Raw genomic sequence first — 15878 nt, 5'->3', positions numbered from 1 at the left:
GACTTAAGAAACTGTCATCTGGCACTGATAAAAAATCTTTTTATAAATGCAAAAGATTTCTGTGTGTTGTTGTACCTATCCTCTGTTTGAAGCTTTCACAAACGTGTGTAATTTAGGATATGCTGCTAGGATATGCTGCTAAATCTAATCCATTTTTGATAGGAGCATGGTTTGAAGTTTTGAATTAATGTACTAAGATTTTGAATTTCTGTCATATATGCCAGTACCTACTATCGAAAAATTTAAGATTTTTTCGTAAGATGCTTTCTATTCATCCACGAAAACAACTCTTCAAACTCTTTACAATAGGTTTTTAAATTTGGATATTTCAGGTGCCAACTTTTCTTCTTCTTTTGCAACAAGCCATTAAACGGACGGTGTATTATTTTTTTAACTAAAGACGGTGATATTCAAGCAATTGATTTTCTCATTTCGGCAGTAAACAAACCTCTAAAAAGGAGCACCTTTGATAACGCCACACCTGAACGACGCACAATCGGATAATCCCACTTGACCAAATCTAACTCGTTCTACTTATCGGGAGATAAATATATGTGCCAAATGAGTTAGTACGAAGTTGCTGTAATCACCATGTATATTAAAACACTGTTGATTACTCTTCTTTTGGTTCATGCTGTTTTGGCAAGTGAGCACTCTCTTACACACACTTTTTTAAGATGACTAAAAACGCTCCAAATTTCAGGACTGAGATGTTACAAGTGCAACAGTTCAAAGGGCCACACTAACTGCCAAAGTGGATCGGGAGTTTATAATGGTACATGTCCAGAACCACCCCAGGATGTAGGGCAAACTTGCCTTGAATATTCGGAAAATGGTAAATTAACAATTGCAATTCTCATCGCTCTACTTTTTCCGTAGTGAACGGTGCGACTAAATATGTAAGAAAATGCGCCATTGTGTTTTGGGACTGGGTCGATAAGAAGTTCATTCCAGTTTGCTCTTCTATGAAAAAGGAAGGTCGAGACATTCTCACGTGTTTTACATGCACAACAGATCATTGTAACGGAACCCACCTTTAAAGAGGGTCAGTTGGCCAATTTTTAGTGTGAAAAAATTGTAAATTTAGGATTTAAATACAATTTTCTGATACAACTTTAATTGCCGTTTATGGTAAAGCGCAAGATTCAGGCGAGTCTCGTGTTTGAAATGGCAGTTAGTCATTATAACCAGTTCTTGGTTAATTCGACCAGCTCTGCGGTCGTAGGAGCCACGGCATAGGACGCCCTAGGCTTCCTGCGATACCCTTTGTTAATTCATTTGTGACAGTTCAGATTGGATCTATTGGGCCCTCGTTTATTTTTATAAAAGATTAATGTAATTATCTAGAGATAACGGGCCTTTTTGCTCATTTCGAGGTCGAGTTGCGGTTCGTTAGAAGAACCCTTTTGCCAATTTCAAGGCCGAGTTGATGTCCTTTGAAAATTGAGAAAACTCTTCTTTTATTCTGTTCTTTTCCCTCTTACTCTCTTTTTCTTCTCGTTCCTATTGTCGTAAAAGTCTGCTTTCTGCAATTCATCGGCGTTTCATATCTATTGTAATTGTATATAAATTATAAAATTCCCTAATACTTCGTTTCTTGTATTTTCTACATCCATTTCTTTGGCTTTGTTGCGTTTCTTTTGTTTACTCTGCTTCTGTACTACTGCGAACCATTTCCCATCCCTACCTTTCCTCTCCGGACATGTTCTACGTTATGTTTCTTCCTTTTTTCGCTGGCAGAAGCGGTAAAAAATGAGGAAAAGTGTAGATACACAAAGAGAAGGGAGAAAGAAAATGATGGAAGGAATAGAGATGAAAAGAAAAGCGGGTTCAGGAAGGAAAGGGTGGAAAAAAGGAGGGGTGTACTATGTAAATGAGCCCGAAATTAAAGAGAGAAGGATCAGTAATAGACGAAGAAAAAATGCTGGATGTAAGATAAGAGAAAATTATAAGCGTGGAAAGGACGAAAATAACTACTAAAAGAATGAAGTGAAAAAAACAAAATGATAAGAAGAAGAGGGAATGTACAAAAAATGAGATTGTAAGGGAAGGAATAAGAAGGTGAAATAAGCGTAGAAAAGTTAATGAGGAGAAGAAGAAAAAGATGATGACACGAACTGCAAGAGCAATAAGCAGAAGGGTTAAAATGAAGAGAGAGGAGAAGAAAAGGAGGAAGAAATGAGAAATTTTGTTAGTAATAAACTGCAATTTTAATAAAACTAGGGGATAATCCGCTTATGCCTTCGAGAACTTCTTCCTCGTAATACTCTCCTACAACAAAAACTGCAATTGAGGATCTACATTTAGGGATCTAGTTACGTTGGTATCCATGGTAAACCGATGAGAGACTCCTCCTGGCATTAAAATGAAATCGCCCGTAACCACCTCGATCCGTATCCATCGGTTATTTCGATCCCTCACGTCGAAGTAACCGGAGCCCTTCGTGATGAGACGAAGTCCCGGATGCTCGTGGGAGTGTTCGATAAAAGACGTCCGCATAAAATCCTTGTGGCCGGGAGTTTCGCGTGAGTTCTCCAAATCGGCGACGAAGGCGAGATTGTGTTTCTCCATGATCCAGGTTGACCTTGAAAAAATGGAATCTTTCCGAGCGTACTTCTTGGGGAAGATACCTACTTTGTACAGTAAAGTGCCAGTTTCAGCGTTGACCACCGTCATGTCGACGAACTGGGGAGGATCCAAGTGGTTTTCTAGTCGCTGATCGGTAATTTCACTCGGTATGTACCAAGCGCGCCCCATTTTTGAGGAGAACTGACAAAGTTATACCAAGATTGATGGTATAATGAACTCCAAGAGGCTTATCTCATGTCCCAAATGTTATTTAAATACCGATACAACTAATCAACAGTAATTACACAAGTAAACAAATCAAAAGTGAGTTTTCTATAGCAACAAAAATAGTCGTGAACCTAGTTAAAATTATCAAAAAATTATCACCACGCGTGTAATTCGGGGTGATAGTTTTTTATACTGTTTTCAAAATTTTTAGCAAGTACTACGTAAGTATTTTTATTGATTAATTAAGGATGTTTACAATTCCTTAAATTGAAGAGGACCAAACGGTGTCTTTTCTTAAGTTGTTGATTATTGTGGTATGACTGCTCTTCGTCAAGTTATAGATAGTCTGATAGAGTGTCCATCATCATCATCAGCTTCGAAATAAGCTGCACACCTGTTGCTTTCTTATCGGCGATAACACGTGCTTATCTTGAAACTAATTAAATTTCACAGTAGGCAACGCGATAAGAAACGTTATCGCAGTAGCGATTTCACTGTTACAATTAAATAAACAAATCACAATTAACAATAAACAAATTAAAAGGCCATCGATTCAATAAAACCTTCGACGATTTTTATACAAAACAACGTTGAACAACTTCAAATTTTAATAAAAAGAACTAACTCCATGCATAATTCAGAAGTAGCAAACAAATTTACTCTTCAAAAAATTGATATTCCACATAGAGGGTGACCCATTATTATTATATGTGCTGATCTCAAACAAAATGTCTGCATGACGTCGACTACTATCGAGTGGGATTTTGTCAAAATTGCATAGGAAATTAAATGTGGAAGACAAGGAATACATAGGGTAACGAAAAAGAGTTGTGGTAAGAGTAACAGGAAAGAAGAGCAAGGGCAAGAGGGATAGAAAAAGGGGATAAAAGGAAGATGGCGATTATGTGCCTAAACATAGGGAGAGATGCATGCAAAGAAGAAAGGAGAGACGTAGAGATATCAAAATTGGAGATGCAGTGACGGTTAGAGGTTCAGGAGAAGGAAGACAACGGATAAGGATGAGCTGAAATATGAGACATTTATGTACGCTACAGACAGAACCATGGAGATGTTGAGAACACTAGCAAATAAATTATGGAGAGCTCTCCCTTTCCTCCACTCTCTTTTTTTTCTTTTTCTCGTCTACTACTTTCCCATACCCCATCTGTTCCTTTGACCTCTAGTCAGTTACTTAATATCATATTCAAGCATTGCTGTTTCCTAATTATGTACTCCTTTCTCTTTCTCTATTTGTCTTTACTTTTTGTTTCTAAAATTTATGTTGTCGCCTTCCTTTTGTTTTCCACGTTTTCTTCCTTTTCTTTCTGGTTATTTTCTACGTTACGTTTCTTGATTTTTGGTTCTTGTTATTTCCTGTTCTATTCTGCTCTGTTTTCTTGCATTTTTTCTTTCACTTTGTTCTATTAGTATTTGTTTTTTGTTCTTTTCTTCTTTTTTCTTCTTCTCTGCTACTATTTCCCTCTCTCACTTCTTCATTCTATTTTTTCTATTCGTCGTTCTTTTCTTCTTTGTTGCTTTTCAAGTCTCTTTTGTCAAATCATTCTACGTCTCATATCTATTTAACCCCCTTTCCTTTTTTTATTTTACTCTTACTTTTCATATTTGACAACGTCCTCATCCTGTTCCTCCCTCTTCCAATTATTTTTAGTTTTCTACTAACCCTATTCTCCTCGCAATTTTTTTCGGATTTAGTTTTTCTGTGCTCCACGTTTGGTCCCCTCTCGCATTTTTTCACTTTTCTTTTATGGTTGCATCTGATATCTATGTTTGATCATATGCCCTATCTTCTTTTCTTTTCACTTCTCTTGTAAGTTTCTTTTCCTGTTTTCTTTTCTTCTACCTTATTCTTTTCTGTTTTATCCTTTGTTCCCACTCTTTTTTTGTCTACGTTCTTGATATCCTTTTCGTTTCACTGCTTCCCACTTACGTTTTCCTTTCCTTCTTTCATTTGTTCTATTTGTCTTAATTTTGTTTTCTACTACCAATGTCCTCCTGTTTTCTTGTATTGGATTCTTTTTTCTTCTTTGTGCACCCTTCTTATACTTTTCCACCTTACGGCACTCTCTTCTCTTAATTTTTTTATTCCTAGTTTTTCTCATTCCTTGCTCAGTTCCTTCTACGTCACATATCTATTTGGCATCTTTCTTTTGTCTTCCTCTTTCTTCTTTTCTTCTTTGCTTCTACTTTATTTTCTTCCTCTACCATTTCTTTAGCTCAGTCTTCTTGATTCTTCCTCTTTCTTATCCGTATCATTTTCTTTTATTTTGCTGTTTTAATATTTATTCTCATCCTCACCATTCTCTTTTTTCCTTTTCCCTTTTTCATATTCTTTTTTTCTATTAACCCTCTTTTCTCCGCCATTTTTTCTGATTTCTGTTTATCTTCCGCACGTTTTGTTTCCTTCTGTTTCTTGTTCCTTGCACCTTTCTTAATTTCCCTCTTCCTGAGAGTAGGTACTTTCTACTTTTCATCCTTCTGTAAGTTGTTTTTCCACCTTACTTTTATGGTTGCCTCTGCTTGATCATTTACCCTTCCTTTCTCTATTCTTTTATCCCTTATGCATACTTTACTTTTCTTTTTTTTGCTTGCTTCCCTTGCATTTACCTCATTTTCTTCCGTTTTATCCTTTTCTAGCCCATCATTATCATCAATCCTCTTGTTTCTTTCCCTTCAACTGTGAATACAAAAATCAGTCTTTACCGTAGACTCAGCTCATTGAAGGACTCCTTCTTTCATAACTTGAGCTTTACAGGAGCAAAAAAAGAGTATTTTAAGTTGAATGAAAATATAGGTGAGTCAGAAGGATGTGAGGAAGTAGACCATAAGAGTTAATAGAGAAATGGTAAAAAAAGGAGAGAAAATGCAGAGATAAAACCGAAGCGAATCAAGATAAAAAAGAGTTCAGGAAGGAGAGCTTGGAGAAGAACAAAGGATGCGCCATGTTCGAGATTGAAAAAGAGAACAATGAATAAAAACCGAAGAAAAAATGTTGTATTCTAGAAGAAAGAAAGAAGCTGATGAAACATGAAGAGAAGGTGAATAGAAAAGAAATAAGATGGAGATCAAGTACGGGTAGAGAACAAAAAAAATAAAGGAGAAGAGAAAAGAGAAATTGACGATAACTAAATCGTTATGGTCAAGACACCTGGATTTGTTTGCTTTTGTGTATTGGTGTAGGAGCATAAATCCTTAAAGATTATCAGATATGTCAAAATAAAGAAAATAAATATAAAATTGTTTATTGACCGCAGAAAAATAAATAGACTTTGATCTATTACTGTAATCTAATCTTACCCCTCTACTTTTCGCGGGGTATAAATATGTGTGTCATATGATAAGATACCAAGTTGTATTTTCATCATGTATATCAAAACACTATTGGCTACTCTCTTTTTAGTGCATGCTGCCGTGGCACGTGAGTACACCAACCTTTCTAAGATTACCTAGAACGCTCTAAAATTTCAGGTCTGCATTGTTATGAATGCGACAGCTCAAAGGGCCACACTAACTGCCAAAGTGGATCGGGAATAGATAAGGTTGAATGTGAAGAACCACCTCAGGATGCAGGGCAACTATGCGTTGCGTATTCGGAAAATGGTAAGTAAAAAGTGAATAATTGCAATTCCTACTGCCATACTTTTTCATAGTGAACGGGGTGACTAAATATGTAAGAGAATGCGCCATTGAGGGGGCCACTGCCGATTACCAGACCATTCCACTTTGCCCATCCATGAAAGAGGAAGGTCGAGACCTTCCCAAGTGTGAAACTTGTGGAGGAAATTATTGTAACGATGCGCCTCTTTAAAAGGTCACTTGTCAAATTGATAGGATTAATTAAATAAACTCCGTCAAAGATTACAACCAGTTCATAATTAATTGGACCAACTCTTCCATCAGAGGAATCACGCCGTTTTCTATAAACAGCTCTCCTTATTCCTCGTCAGGAGTGCGCTGTATCCATTCACGCAACCTCAGATGGGAACTCCCCACCAAGCGCGTCGGCCGTTGGGGGATAGGGGAACGACATGGACAATGATCAAATTAACGTCGATGTGATTTATAACACTGTCGCTAGGAATAGTAAATATGGCGTTGACCTGGTGATTGGGGCATACACAGATAACCGCAGTAGGTTCTTGGCTTCCTGCGATGCTTTGGGTCCTTTTGATTCAACAATTCACTTTCTTCGGACTTTCTCTTGCCCTCCAATTCTTAACATTCTTCAGGTTCTTTAGATTTTTTAAAAAAAAACAGCTGAAGGGTCTCCCTAACAGAAATGGTCACTCTTCTGGTAGCCTCTCTCGTTGGCTTTATCTTGATCTAATTTCCAAGAATTTTACCATCAAGGGCACGAACAAAGCTTTGTTTTGCACTGTCTCTATAGAGTCACTGTACAGAAAAAGTATACTCGTATGCCCTCTAGCGGCAAAATAAAGAATTATGGTAAATGAAGCCTGTAACACACAACTAACTACATCTAAACTAAAGAATAATAGAATTATCAATAATGAGAAGGGGGTTAATTTCCACCTACGCTCATTTTTCAACTCGTACAGTTCGCCAAACTCGGCGGATACCATTTTATAGGTTTTGGAAGACTTGGGCCACCTCGTCTTACAGAAAAACACTCTGAAGTAGTTTACTTTTGGCCCATTGAGGGTGTCACGCAACAAGATTAGCGAACCGTGCCAGAGATCCCTCGGTAACCACCTTCCAGTCGATCGGCCTTATATCGAACTGTGCGCAGTAGTTCCTTTAGGTGGGTTCATACTTACGTATAGTCCCAAGAGCCAAGAGAAATCTCATAGATAGGAATAATTGAACTGTGTTCACATTGGAAAAGTTGTAACATTTAGGAAAGTTTAAATAAAATGTTTTGAATTACGAATTACGAACAGGACTATAACTTTTGATTCAGAAGTCTGATCGAAAAAGTACGAATTGATTTGGATTTTACGCACCCAAGTTAATAAGAAAAAGTGTTTTCCCGAGAAGTTTTGGTGTAGTCGATTTTTTCTAAAAAAGGAAGGTTATATACACTGCCTTTTTTTGAGCCTCGAAAAAAAAATTCTCAGATGGACCCGGAAAAAAAATTTGCTTATAAAATGTGGCCTGTAGAATCCATAATTTCAAACAGTTCCAAAATTGGGCTACTAGTTCAAAAGTTACAGCCATTCGAATTTTTTTCGAAATTGGTTTCTAGTCTATAACTTTTGATTGAGAAGTCTGATCGAAAAAGTACGAATTGATTTGGATTCTACGCACCCAAATTAATAAGAAAAAGTGTTTTCCCGGAAATTTTGGTGTAGTCGATTTTTGGTAAAAAAGGAAGGTTATACACTGCCTTTTTTTGAGCCCCGAAAAAAAAATTTTCTCAGATCGACCCGGAAAAAAAATTTTCTTATAGAATGTGGCCTGTAGAATCCATAATTTCAAACAGTTCCAAGATTGGGCTACTAGTTCAAAAGTTACAGCCCTTTGAATTTTCTTTCGAAATTGGTTTCTAGTCTATAACTTTTGATTGAGAAGTCTGATCGAAAAAGAACGAATTGTTTTGGATTCTACGCACCAAAATTAATAAGAAAAAGTGTTTTCCCGAGAAATTTTGGTGTAGTCGATTTTTGGTAAAGAAGGAAGGTTATGCAATGCCTTTTTTTGAGCCTCGAAAAAAAAATTGTCTCAGATCGACCCGGAAAACAATTTTCTTATAGAATGTGGCCTGTAGAATCCATAATTTCAAACAGTTCCAAGATTGGGCTACTTGTTCAAAAGTTACAGCCTTTTGAATTTTTTTTCGAGATTGGTTTCTAGTCGATAAGGAACAGAGCATAAGAAGAAATTACAGCAAAGTAAAAGGAGAATGAAGGGAAGAAAATAGAGAAATACGGAGGGATAAAAATGATGAAGGACATGCACATACAATCAGTGGCGGATTTAAATCTTTTGCGCCCCTAGGCACACCGAAAGATATGCGCCCCAAAATAATCTTTAAATTGCAATAAATTTTAAAATAAAAATCAAATTATACGATGAAATTTTTAAAACTAATATGAAAAGAAATACAGTATACCTAAGATTAAGTTTTCATCCTGGTTTTCACACACGTCAAAACTTGCATTGTCGATTATCGTTCTTACAGTTGCAGTTTGTTTAAACTATCTACCAATTACAATTTATTTCATAATTTTAATTAAAGATTTTTGTCATTTGTAACTTCTTAGGGGACTTATTTTAAAACTTAAAATGTTACCTAAAATAAATATAGTGCAAAAAATGCCGCCCCTTAAAGCTGCCGCCCCTAGGCACGTGCCTAGTGTGCCTATATGTAAATTCGCTACTGCATATAATCCCTCTTTCCGACTTATACTGTTTTCCACCTTAATCTCCTTTCCTTTTTTTCGTTTACTTTTTTCTCGTATTATGTACCTTCCCGTTCTCTTTCCTTTTCTTTCTGTTCGTCATTTTTCCCCCACACTTTATCTCCTACTTTACGTTTGCCTTCTTTTTTTCCAATTATCCCTCCCTCTAGTCTCCTTTCTCCGATAGTTCGTATGCCGATATATTTTAATTCTACATACATGCGTTCCTCTCCTAATTATTTTACTGCTTTTCCTTTTTGCCCTCAATGAATCGTAGGTGTTGTCGTATTGTAAAATGTGGAACATTGCTGATTACGTGTGTGCGTTCATACCTAATGACCACACTGTATAAACATTGCCTTAAGTTGGAAAAGAAAATCAATAACGCGAAAGCGACCTTTCGAACATTTCACGAGCATAACCCTCGCCAATCATTTCCGGAGATGCCACAAGATGTCACTGCCACCATGACGTAACATTGATCGCCCAATATGCGTCGCCGCCGGCGACGTCGCCCTCCAGAATTAAATGTTTGAGGTTAGCGCACTCGAACAATTACAATTAACTGTAGTGAGTTCATCCGTAAATTGTAATCAACTACGTAAAAATTAAAAGGTAATTAAAACACTGGCATGTCGTATTGCTTTTCACACGTTTGCCCTAATTATGCTTTCAAATTAGTCATTGATAGAAGCGCGTAAGGAGCTGTTTCATTCCCCATTTTAGTCTCGTGCTTATATGCTTAAAAGAGTAACACATATACCGATCTCTTTTTCGGGGAGCTATGATCTATTTTCTGCTGGGGGGGGGGGGCGTAATTTTCTTCTCTTTAAGATTATTCTGCAGTGCAAAGGATTTTACATCGTGTAGGACTGATCGTAGTACCGGGGGGTTTGGGGGATAAAGAAGAACAAAACTTCCCTTTCCCGAAAAGTAGTTGAAGTTCATAATGGGTTTGGATCTTTTATTTCATCCCCCCCGGTACTATTTTCGTAATTTTGCTCTTATTTTATTCTGTAGATAGGAGGGTTCTAAATCGTGTAGGGCGAGAACGTAGCACCGGAGGGTCTAGGGCCATAGAACCCCCCCCCCCCTCTCCGGTAAAGAAGATTACAGCTTCCCTTTCCAAAAAACTACTTTAAAACCATGATGGTTTTCATCTTCGCTGTTATTATCTAGATAGGGAAGAACCATTATGGTTTCAAAGTTTTGATTTACTTCAGTTTTGATCTACGGGGGTTCCATACTCCCCGGTACTACGTTAGTAATTTTCCTCTTTTTAAGATTGTTCTGCAGTGGGAAAGTTTCTAAATCATGTAAGGCGACAACGTAGTACCGGTGGGTCTGGGAGGTATGGAACCCCCTGTAGTACTTTCCCACCTTCGCCATTTAGAATCCTCTCCACTGCAGAACAGCCTTAAAGAGAATAAAATTACGAACGTAGTACCTGGGGATCTGGGGATACGGAATACCTCCCAGTAAATAAGATTAGCTTCCCTTTCTCGAAAATTACTTAAAAACCATTACTTGCTTGGATCTTCTTATCTTATTCTCTTTAAGGCTATTCTGCAGTGGAGAGGATTCTAAATGGCGAAGGGGGGAACGTAGTACCGGGGGTTCTAGGGGTATGGAGCACCTTCGACTAGAAAATAGAAAATCCAAACCCATTATGGTTTTAAAGTAATTTTCGAGAAAGGAATGTTTTGACCTACTTTATTGCCCCCAGAACCCCAGGTACCACGTTCTCCCTCTACACGATTGAGAACACTCCCAACAGAAGATGCCGTACCGGTGAATCTGAGGGTATACTATACCCTCTAGTAGAAAATTGAAGATTCAAACTCATTGTGGCTTTAAAGTAATTTTCGGGAAATAAAAAACCTTAATCTTTTTTACTTCTTTCACACCCCTCAGTATGGTTTAGAACCCTCCCCACTTCAGAATAGTCTTAAAGAGAAGAAATTTACGAACGTAGTACCGGCGGGAGTGGGGGGTATTCCAATACCCCCAGTAGAAAATAGAAGATCCGAACACATTATGGTTCTAAAGTAATTTTCGGGAAATGGAAGCAATAACCTCTTCACTTGGGGGGTACTGGCCTCTCACGGTATTAGGTTCTCCGCCTACAGAATAGCCTTACAGAGAATAAAATTAGGAACGTAGTACCGGGAGGTCTGGGGGTATTCCAATACCTCCCAGTAGAAAATAGAAGATCCAAACCCATTGTGGTTTCAAAGTAATTTTCGGAAAGGGAAGTTTTGATTTTCTTCAGTTTTGAACTACTTTGCTGGGGGTACTACGTTAGTAATTTTCCTCTCTTTAAGATTGTTCTGCAGTGGGGAGGTTTCTAAATCGTGTAGGGCGACAACGTAGTACCGGAGGACCCCCCCCCCCTTCAGTAAAGAAGAGTCTCTTTCACGAAAATTACTTCAACACCATAATTGGTTTCGATCTTCTATTTTCTGAGTATGGAAGTTTTGATGTTCTTTACTGGGGGGTGTTCCATACCCCTCAGATGCCCCGGTACCACGTTCGTAATTTTCTTCTGCTTGCGATTATTTCGCATTGACGAGGGTTCTAAGTCGTCTAGGCGGAGAACCTACTACCTAGGGGTCTAATACCCCCAGTGAAGAAGATTCAGGCTTCTCTTTGCTGAAAATTACTTTAAGGCTACAACGGGTCTTCAATTTTCTATAAGAGGGGTATCCCATACCCCCAGAACCCCCGGTACTGCGATAGTAATTTTCGTATCTTTAAGATTATGCTGCGGGGAGTGGGGGTGTTCTAAATCGTGTAGTGGGAGAACGTAGTACCGTTGGGTCTTGGGGATATGGAAAACCCCCCAGTAAAGAAGATTAAAGCTTCCCTTTCCCAAAAAATACATTAAAACCATAATGAGTTTGGATTTTTTAGTTTCTTCTAGAGGGTATTACCATTGTATATTTATTAGTATACAATGGTATTACGCAGTACCGGGGGTAGAAAATGCACCCCAGTAAAGAAGATTAAGGTTTCGAAAATTACTTTAAAACCATAATGGGTTTGGATTTCCTATTTTCTTCGAGAGGGTAATCCATACCCCTCAGAACCCCCGGTACTACGTTCATAATTTTCCTCTGTTTAAGATTATTTATTTATTCTATTTATTTATTTTTGCCTTTATTTTTGAGTGGGCGAGGTTTTAGACATGGCTGCTCTACCAACCCAACTCACTATACATTTGCAAATATCCATACCCGAACCCGGATTCGAACCAGGAACCTTTAGTACCACAGTCCAGCTTCAACTGAACTGCGCCGCACGGACCGGCAAATTATGCTACAGTGGGGAGGGTTCTAAATTGTGTAGTAGGAGAACGTGGTCGGAGGTCGGGGGGGGGGGGGTATGGAAAACCTCCCCGTACGGAAGATCAAACCCCCTCTTTTCTGAAAACTATTTTTTAAACCATAATGGGTTTAGATCGTCTATTTCCTACTGCTTTTTTTGCCCCTTTAATCTTTTTGGTCGGTATTAAGTCTCCGAAATTATAGCTTCACTGTCTCTATAACCAGATTTATGTTTTTTCTTGTTGTTTTTGAATATTCCTTTGTTTTAATTTTAGGACGTAACCTTTTTCCTTTTGTCTTTTCTTTGTTCTTTATATTTTTGGGCATTTTTTGATTTTTGATCTACTTTTAGGTTTTTCTTCTTTATTCTCCTTTACCTTGTAGTCTTTTGGTGGTCTCAGTGTCCTTCTCGTCTTTGATTTCTCGTGAACTCCTATTTTCTTATTGGTCTCAATTTCCCCTTCAGTCTCCTTAGACTCTTTCTTTATTCGCCATGTAGACTTTTTAGCTTACTCTTTTGTTTGATTCAAGTTTAAATTTTTTAAATCTATTTTGTGTTTTTTGACTTTGTTTCTGTTGTGTCATGTGGTTTTTTTTCTTCCTGAGTCTATTACTTTTTACTTTTGTGTTGTTATCGCTTTTTTCACGCTTAGACTTATTTTGCGCTAAGTCATTCCAGTAAGTTCTTTTTTGTTTGCTTTGTTTGTCTCATTTTCGTCTGTCTCCTGGGCCTTCTTACCTATTCCCTTTGGCCTTTTTGACATATTCCTTGTCCCATTAATTCCCCTGGTCACTTTAGCAAATCTTTAGCTTCTTTTGGTCTCCTTTTAGTTGCGCTCTCATTGTGTTTCTTTCTTAGTTTCTCATTATTTAATTTTTAATCATCTTTTGGTCCTTTTTAATCCGGTCTTGGTTTATTATTAGCCTCCTTCGCCTCTTATTCTTCCCATTCGGCCTCTTCTACACTTTAGTTAGTTTGGTTTCTTTGAAGATTTTTGTCAATTTGGACATTTGCCATATGCCCCTTCGCCTTTTTAAATCTGCTTAGTTTATTTAATTTCTTTAGTCCCATTAGTGAAAATGGCTAGACTGAGTAGTTGAGAAAATCTCTTCCTCTTTTGGCCATGGCCTTCCTTCATGGCCACTAAGCTACAACTAGCAAATGAGCAGTTGGCTAGCAACGTCCTGTCATGAAGGGTACGTCACGTACCCGTCGGTGCTGTCAAAATATGGCAGACACAAATAAAGCTTCTGCAAAGCCGAGGAAGGTAAAATTCCTGTGAGTAGCATGTACCACGCAATACGGCCCTTTTTCACTGTGCAACTGGTGACCTTCTCTTTTTTTGTAGGTGGAAAATGGAAGACGAACCGCTAACACTGGAAGAACTCCAATCCTTCAAGGAACTCATGGAGAAGGTGTCCTCATCGTCGAACAAGGAGCAAGTTACAACGATGTCCATCGCGTCCAGTAAATTTTCGTTTCCACCTCCAGGAAACGTCACCCTCTTCGAAAATCAATTTACCAACTTGGAGAACTTACGAATCAACAACAACCAGTTGGAGAAGCTGGTCTGCGGCGCGTTTTACTCCCTGGAGAATCTCAGGTACCTCGAGATCGCAAACAACTCCATCGAGGAGATAGAGGAGGGATCCTTCAGCGACCTTCGCTCGCTCTTCAGTCTGAACATATCCAACAATGACATACGCTCACTTCAAAATGGCGCATTTGACGGGCTCGATCAGCTTGGCGTCCTCATACTTAAGAATAATGGCATCGGCACTGTGGAAAGGGAGGTCTTCCACCACCTGCGCTCGTTGTTCAACTTGGAGCTTTCGCACAACAAGATCGCCGAACTCAGCGGGTTCCATTTCAAGGACTTGGAGAATTTGGGCCATCTCATCTTGAAAGACAACAAGATGCAACAGCTTCCTGCCGATATTTTTAGTCCATTGAGGAGATTGAGGCACTTGGACGTGTCGCGCAATAAGATCAGCGTGCTACCGGCCAATTTGCTCTATGGATTCACGATGGACGTGGTGAACTTCTCGTTTAATCAGCTTGTAGATATTAACGAGTCGGCGCTCAAAGGGCTACAAATGGGAAGCGGCGTGTTGGATTTGAGCCACAATGACCTCGCGATCCTCAGGCGTCAGACTCTACGCGTATCTGCGCGAAAAGTGGTGTTATCATCCAACCAAATCGAGTCCATCGAACCTGGAGCGTTTGAGGGTTGTGACTGTGAAAAGCTGTACCTGAATGAAAACGCATTGACTGAAGTGAACTCTGACAGCATGCAAGGGTTGGTAGTCCGCCATCGACTGTGTTTATCCGACAATAGAATAGAGAGGCTGCAGGCCGCTTTCATCAGGTGTCCAAAGGTTCAAAGGCTGGACCTGGATGGGAACAATCTCCGAGACCTTGCGGCTGGCACTTTCGACGGCTTGAAAGATCTAATTCTGCTCTACCTGAACGGCAACGCACTGACACGTATCGAAAAGGACACCCTCTCCGGACTACCAAACCTTGTAGGCCTATACCTGCAGGACAACCAAATCGAGGAGTTGCACGAACGCAGCCTTTCCGCCCTACCAAGTCTCATCTCCCTAATCTTACGTTCGAATAAACTCGCGAATTTACCCGTGGAGATCTTCAACACGAATCCAGAATTGGGGGTGCTGGACTTGGCAAGCAACGAGTTCATCGAACTTCCTCCTAAAGCGCTCTACGCCCCACTGGTGGATTTTACCAAGGTAAACTTCTCCAATAACAAAATCAGCAAAATACCTTCGGGCAGTTTCGCTAGCGAAACCGACAGCAGAGCGCTGGACGAGATCCTCTTGAATGCGAATCAAATTGAGGAAATTGAGCCGGGTGCGTTCGAGGGGATTAAATGCGTGAAGCGCTTGGGTTTGGCGTCGAATAGTTTCAAAACGATAGATGGTGAGGCCTTCAAGGGCCTAGGCTCGGTGTACAAATTGGACCTGGACGAGAATCCGCTCGAATCCGTCGACTGTTTGGCGGAACTTCCGAAGACTGCCATTGTCAGTTTGAGAGGTGGTCCTTTGGAGGGAGCGGATCTGGCGGGCGAAGGGGCAGGTCTACGTCACATTGACGCGATCGCCTTCGAGAGCCACTCCTATAGAAGAGATGGTGACGTATGGAAATTAGTGGACTGTCGCATTGAAGAATTGGGCAGCTGATTCGAATCTAAGACCTTAGGCTAAGATGCAATGCTTTGTTTATTAATTGTACTGTGGTCAGTTACTGAGAGCTCTAGTCATGTAGGTAGCCTAATAATTTGGTTTTGCCTGCTGAGGAATGAAATATTTTTTATCCTTTGTCTTTAACTGTACCTAGCTTAATGGCACGTAGGAT

General features: G+C 39.3%; 2 protein-coding genes and 1 long non-coding RNA gene across 4 annotated transcripts; all 3 read left to right on the top strand.

Annotated features, from left to right (window-relative positions):
- Positions 1–436: 436 nt before the first annotated feature.
- On the top strand, positions 437–1119 carry LOC116161826. The gene is made up of 3 exons (XR_004143432.1): positions 437–646; positions 704–835; positions 880–1119. It is a non-coding gene; the product is annotated as an uncharacterized LOC116161826 (long non-coding RNA).
- Positions 1120–6071: 4952 nt separating this feature from the next.
- Positions 6072–6675, top strand: LOC116161825. Its single transcript, XM_031475295.1, has 3 exons — positions 6072–6232; positions 6283–6414; positions 6465–6675. The coding sequence occupies exons 1-3, from the start codon at positions 6178–6180 to the stop codon at positions 6620–6622; spliced, it is 345 nt and encodes a 114-aa protein (XP_031331155.1). The 5' UTR covers positions 6072–6177; the 3' UTR covers positions 6623–6675.
- Positions 6676–9662: 2987 nt separating this feature from the next.
- On the top strand, positions 9663–15828 carry LOC116161824 (insulin-like growth factor-binding protein complex acid labile subunit). 2 transcript variants are annotated; one of them, XM_031475294.1, is made up of 2 exons: positions 9663–9791; positions 13852–15828. In XM_031475294.1, the coding sequence occupies exon 2, from the start codon at positions 13859–13861 to the stop codon at positions 15701–15703; it is 1845 nt and encodes a 614-aa protein (XP_031331154.1). In that variant the 5' UTR covers positions 9663–9791; positions 13852–13858; the 3' UTR covers positions 15704–15828. The 2 variants fall into 2 exon arrangements, with proteins under 2 accessions (XP_031331154.1, XP_031331153.1); XM_031475293.1 differs by lacking the exon at positions 9663–9791 and adding an exon at positions 13701–13781.
- The last annotated feature ends 50 nt before the right edge of the window (positions 15829–15878 follow it).

The sequence above is a fragment of the Photinus pyralis genome, unplaced genomic scaffold (genome assembly GCF_008802855.1).
Source record: "Photinus pyralis isolate 1611_PpyrPB1 unplaced genomic scaffold, Ppyr1.3 Ppyr1.4_LG10, whole genome shotgun sequence".
NCBI classification, from domain to species: domain Eukaryota; kingdom Metazoa; phylum Arthropoda; class Insecta; order Coleoptera; family Lampyridae; genus Photinus; species Photinus pyralis.
The sequence above is the reverse complement of the archived record's forward strand: the minus strand, read 5'-3'. Positions and strand labels throughout refer to the sequence as shown.

What these genes read in the sequence shown, in the direction of transcription:
- LOC116161825 (XM_031475295.1), top strand. Translation starts at nt 6,178, where the DNA reads ATGTATATCAAAACACTATTGGCTACTCTCTTTTTAGTGCATGCTGCC. An exon ending in AGTGCATGCTGCCGTGGCAC is followed by an intron (nt 6,233 to 6,282) that starts GTGAGTACACCA and finishes CTAAAATTTCAG; the next exon opens with GTCTGCATTGTTATGAATGC. An exon ending in CGTTGCGTATTCGGAAAATG is followed by an intron (nt 6,415 to 6,464) that starts GTAAGTAAAAAG and finishes ACTTTTTCATAG; the next exon opens with TGAACGGGGTGACTAAATAT.
- LOC116161824 (XM_031475293.1), top strand. Translation starts at nt 13,732, where the DNA reads ATGGCAGACACAAATAAAGCTTCTGCAAAGCCGAGGAAGGTAAAATTC. An exon ending in CCGAGGAAGGTAAAATTCCT is followed by an intron (nt 13,782 to 13,851) that starts GTGAGTAGCATG and finishes CTTTTTTTGTAG; the next exon opens with GTGGAAAATGGAAGACGAAC.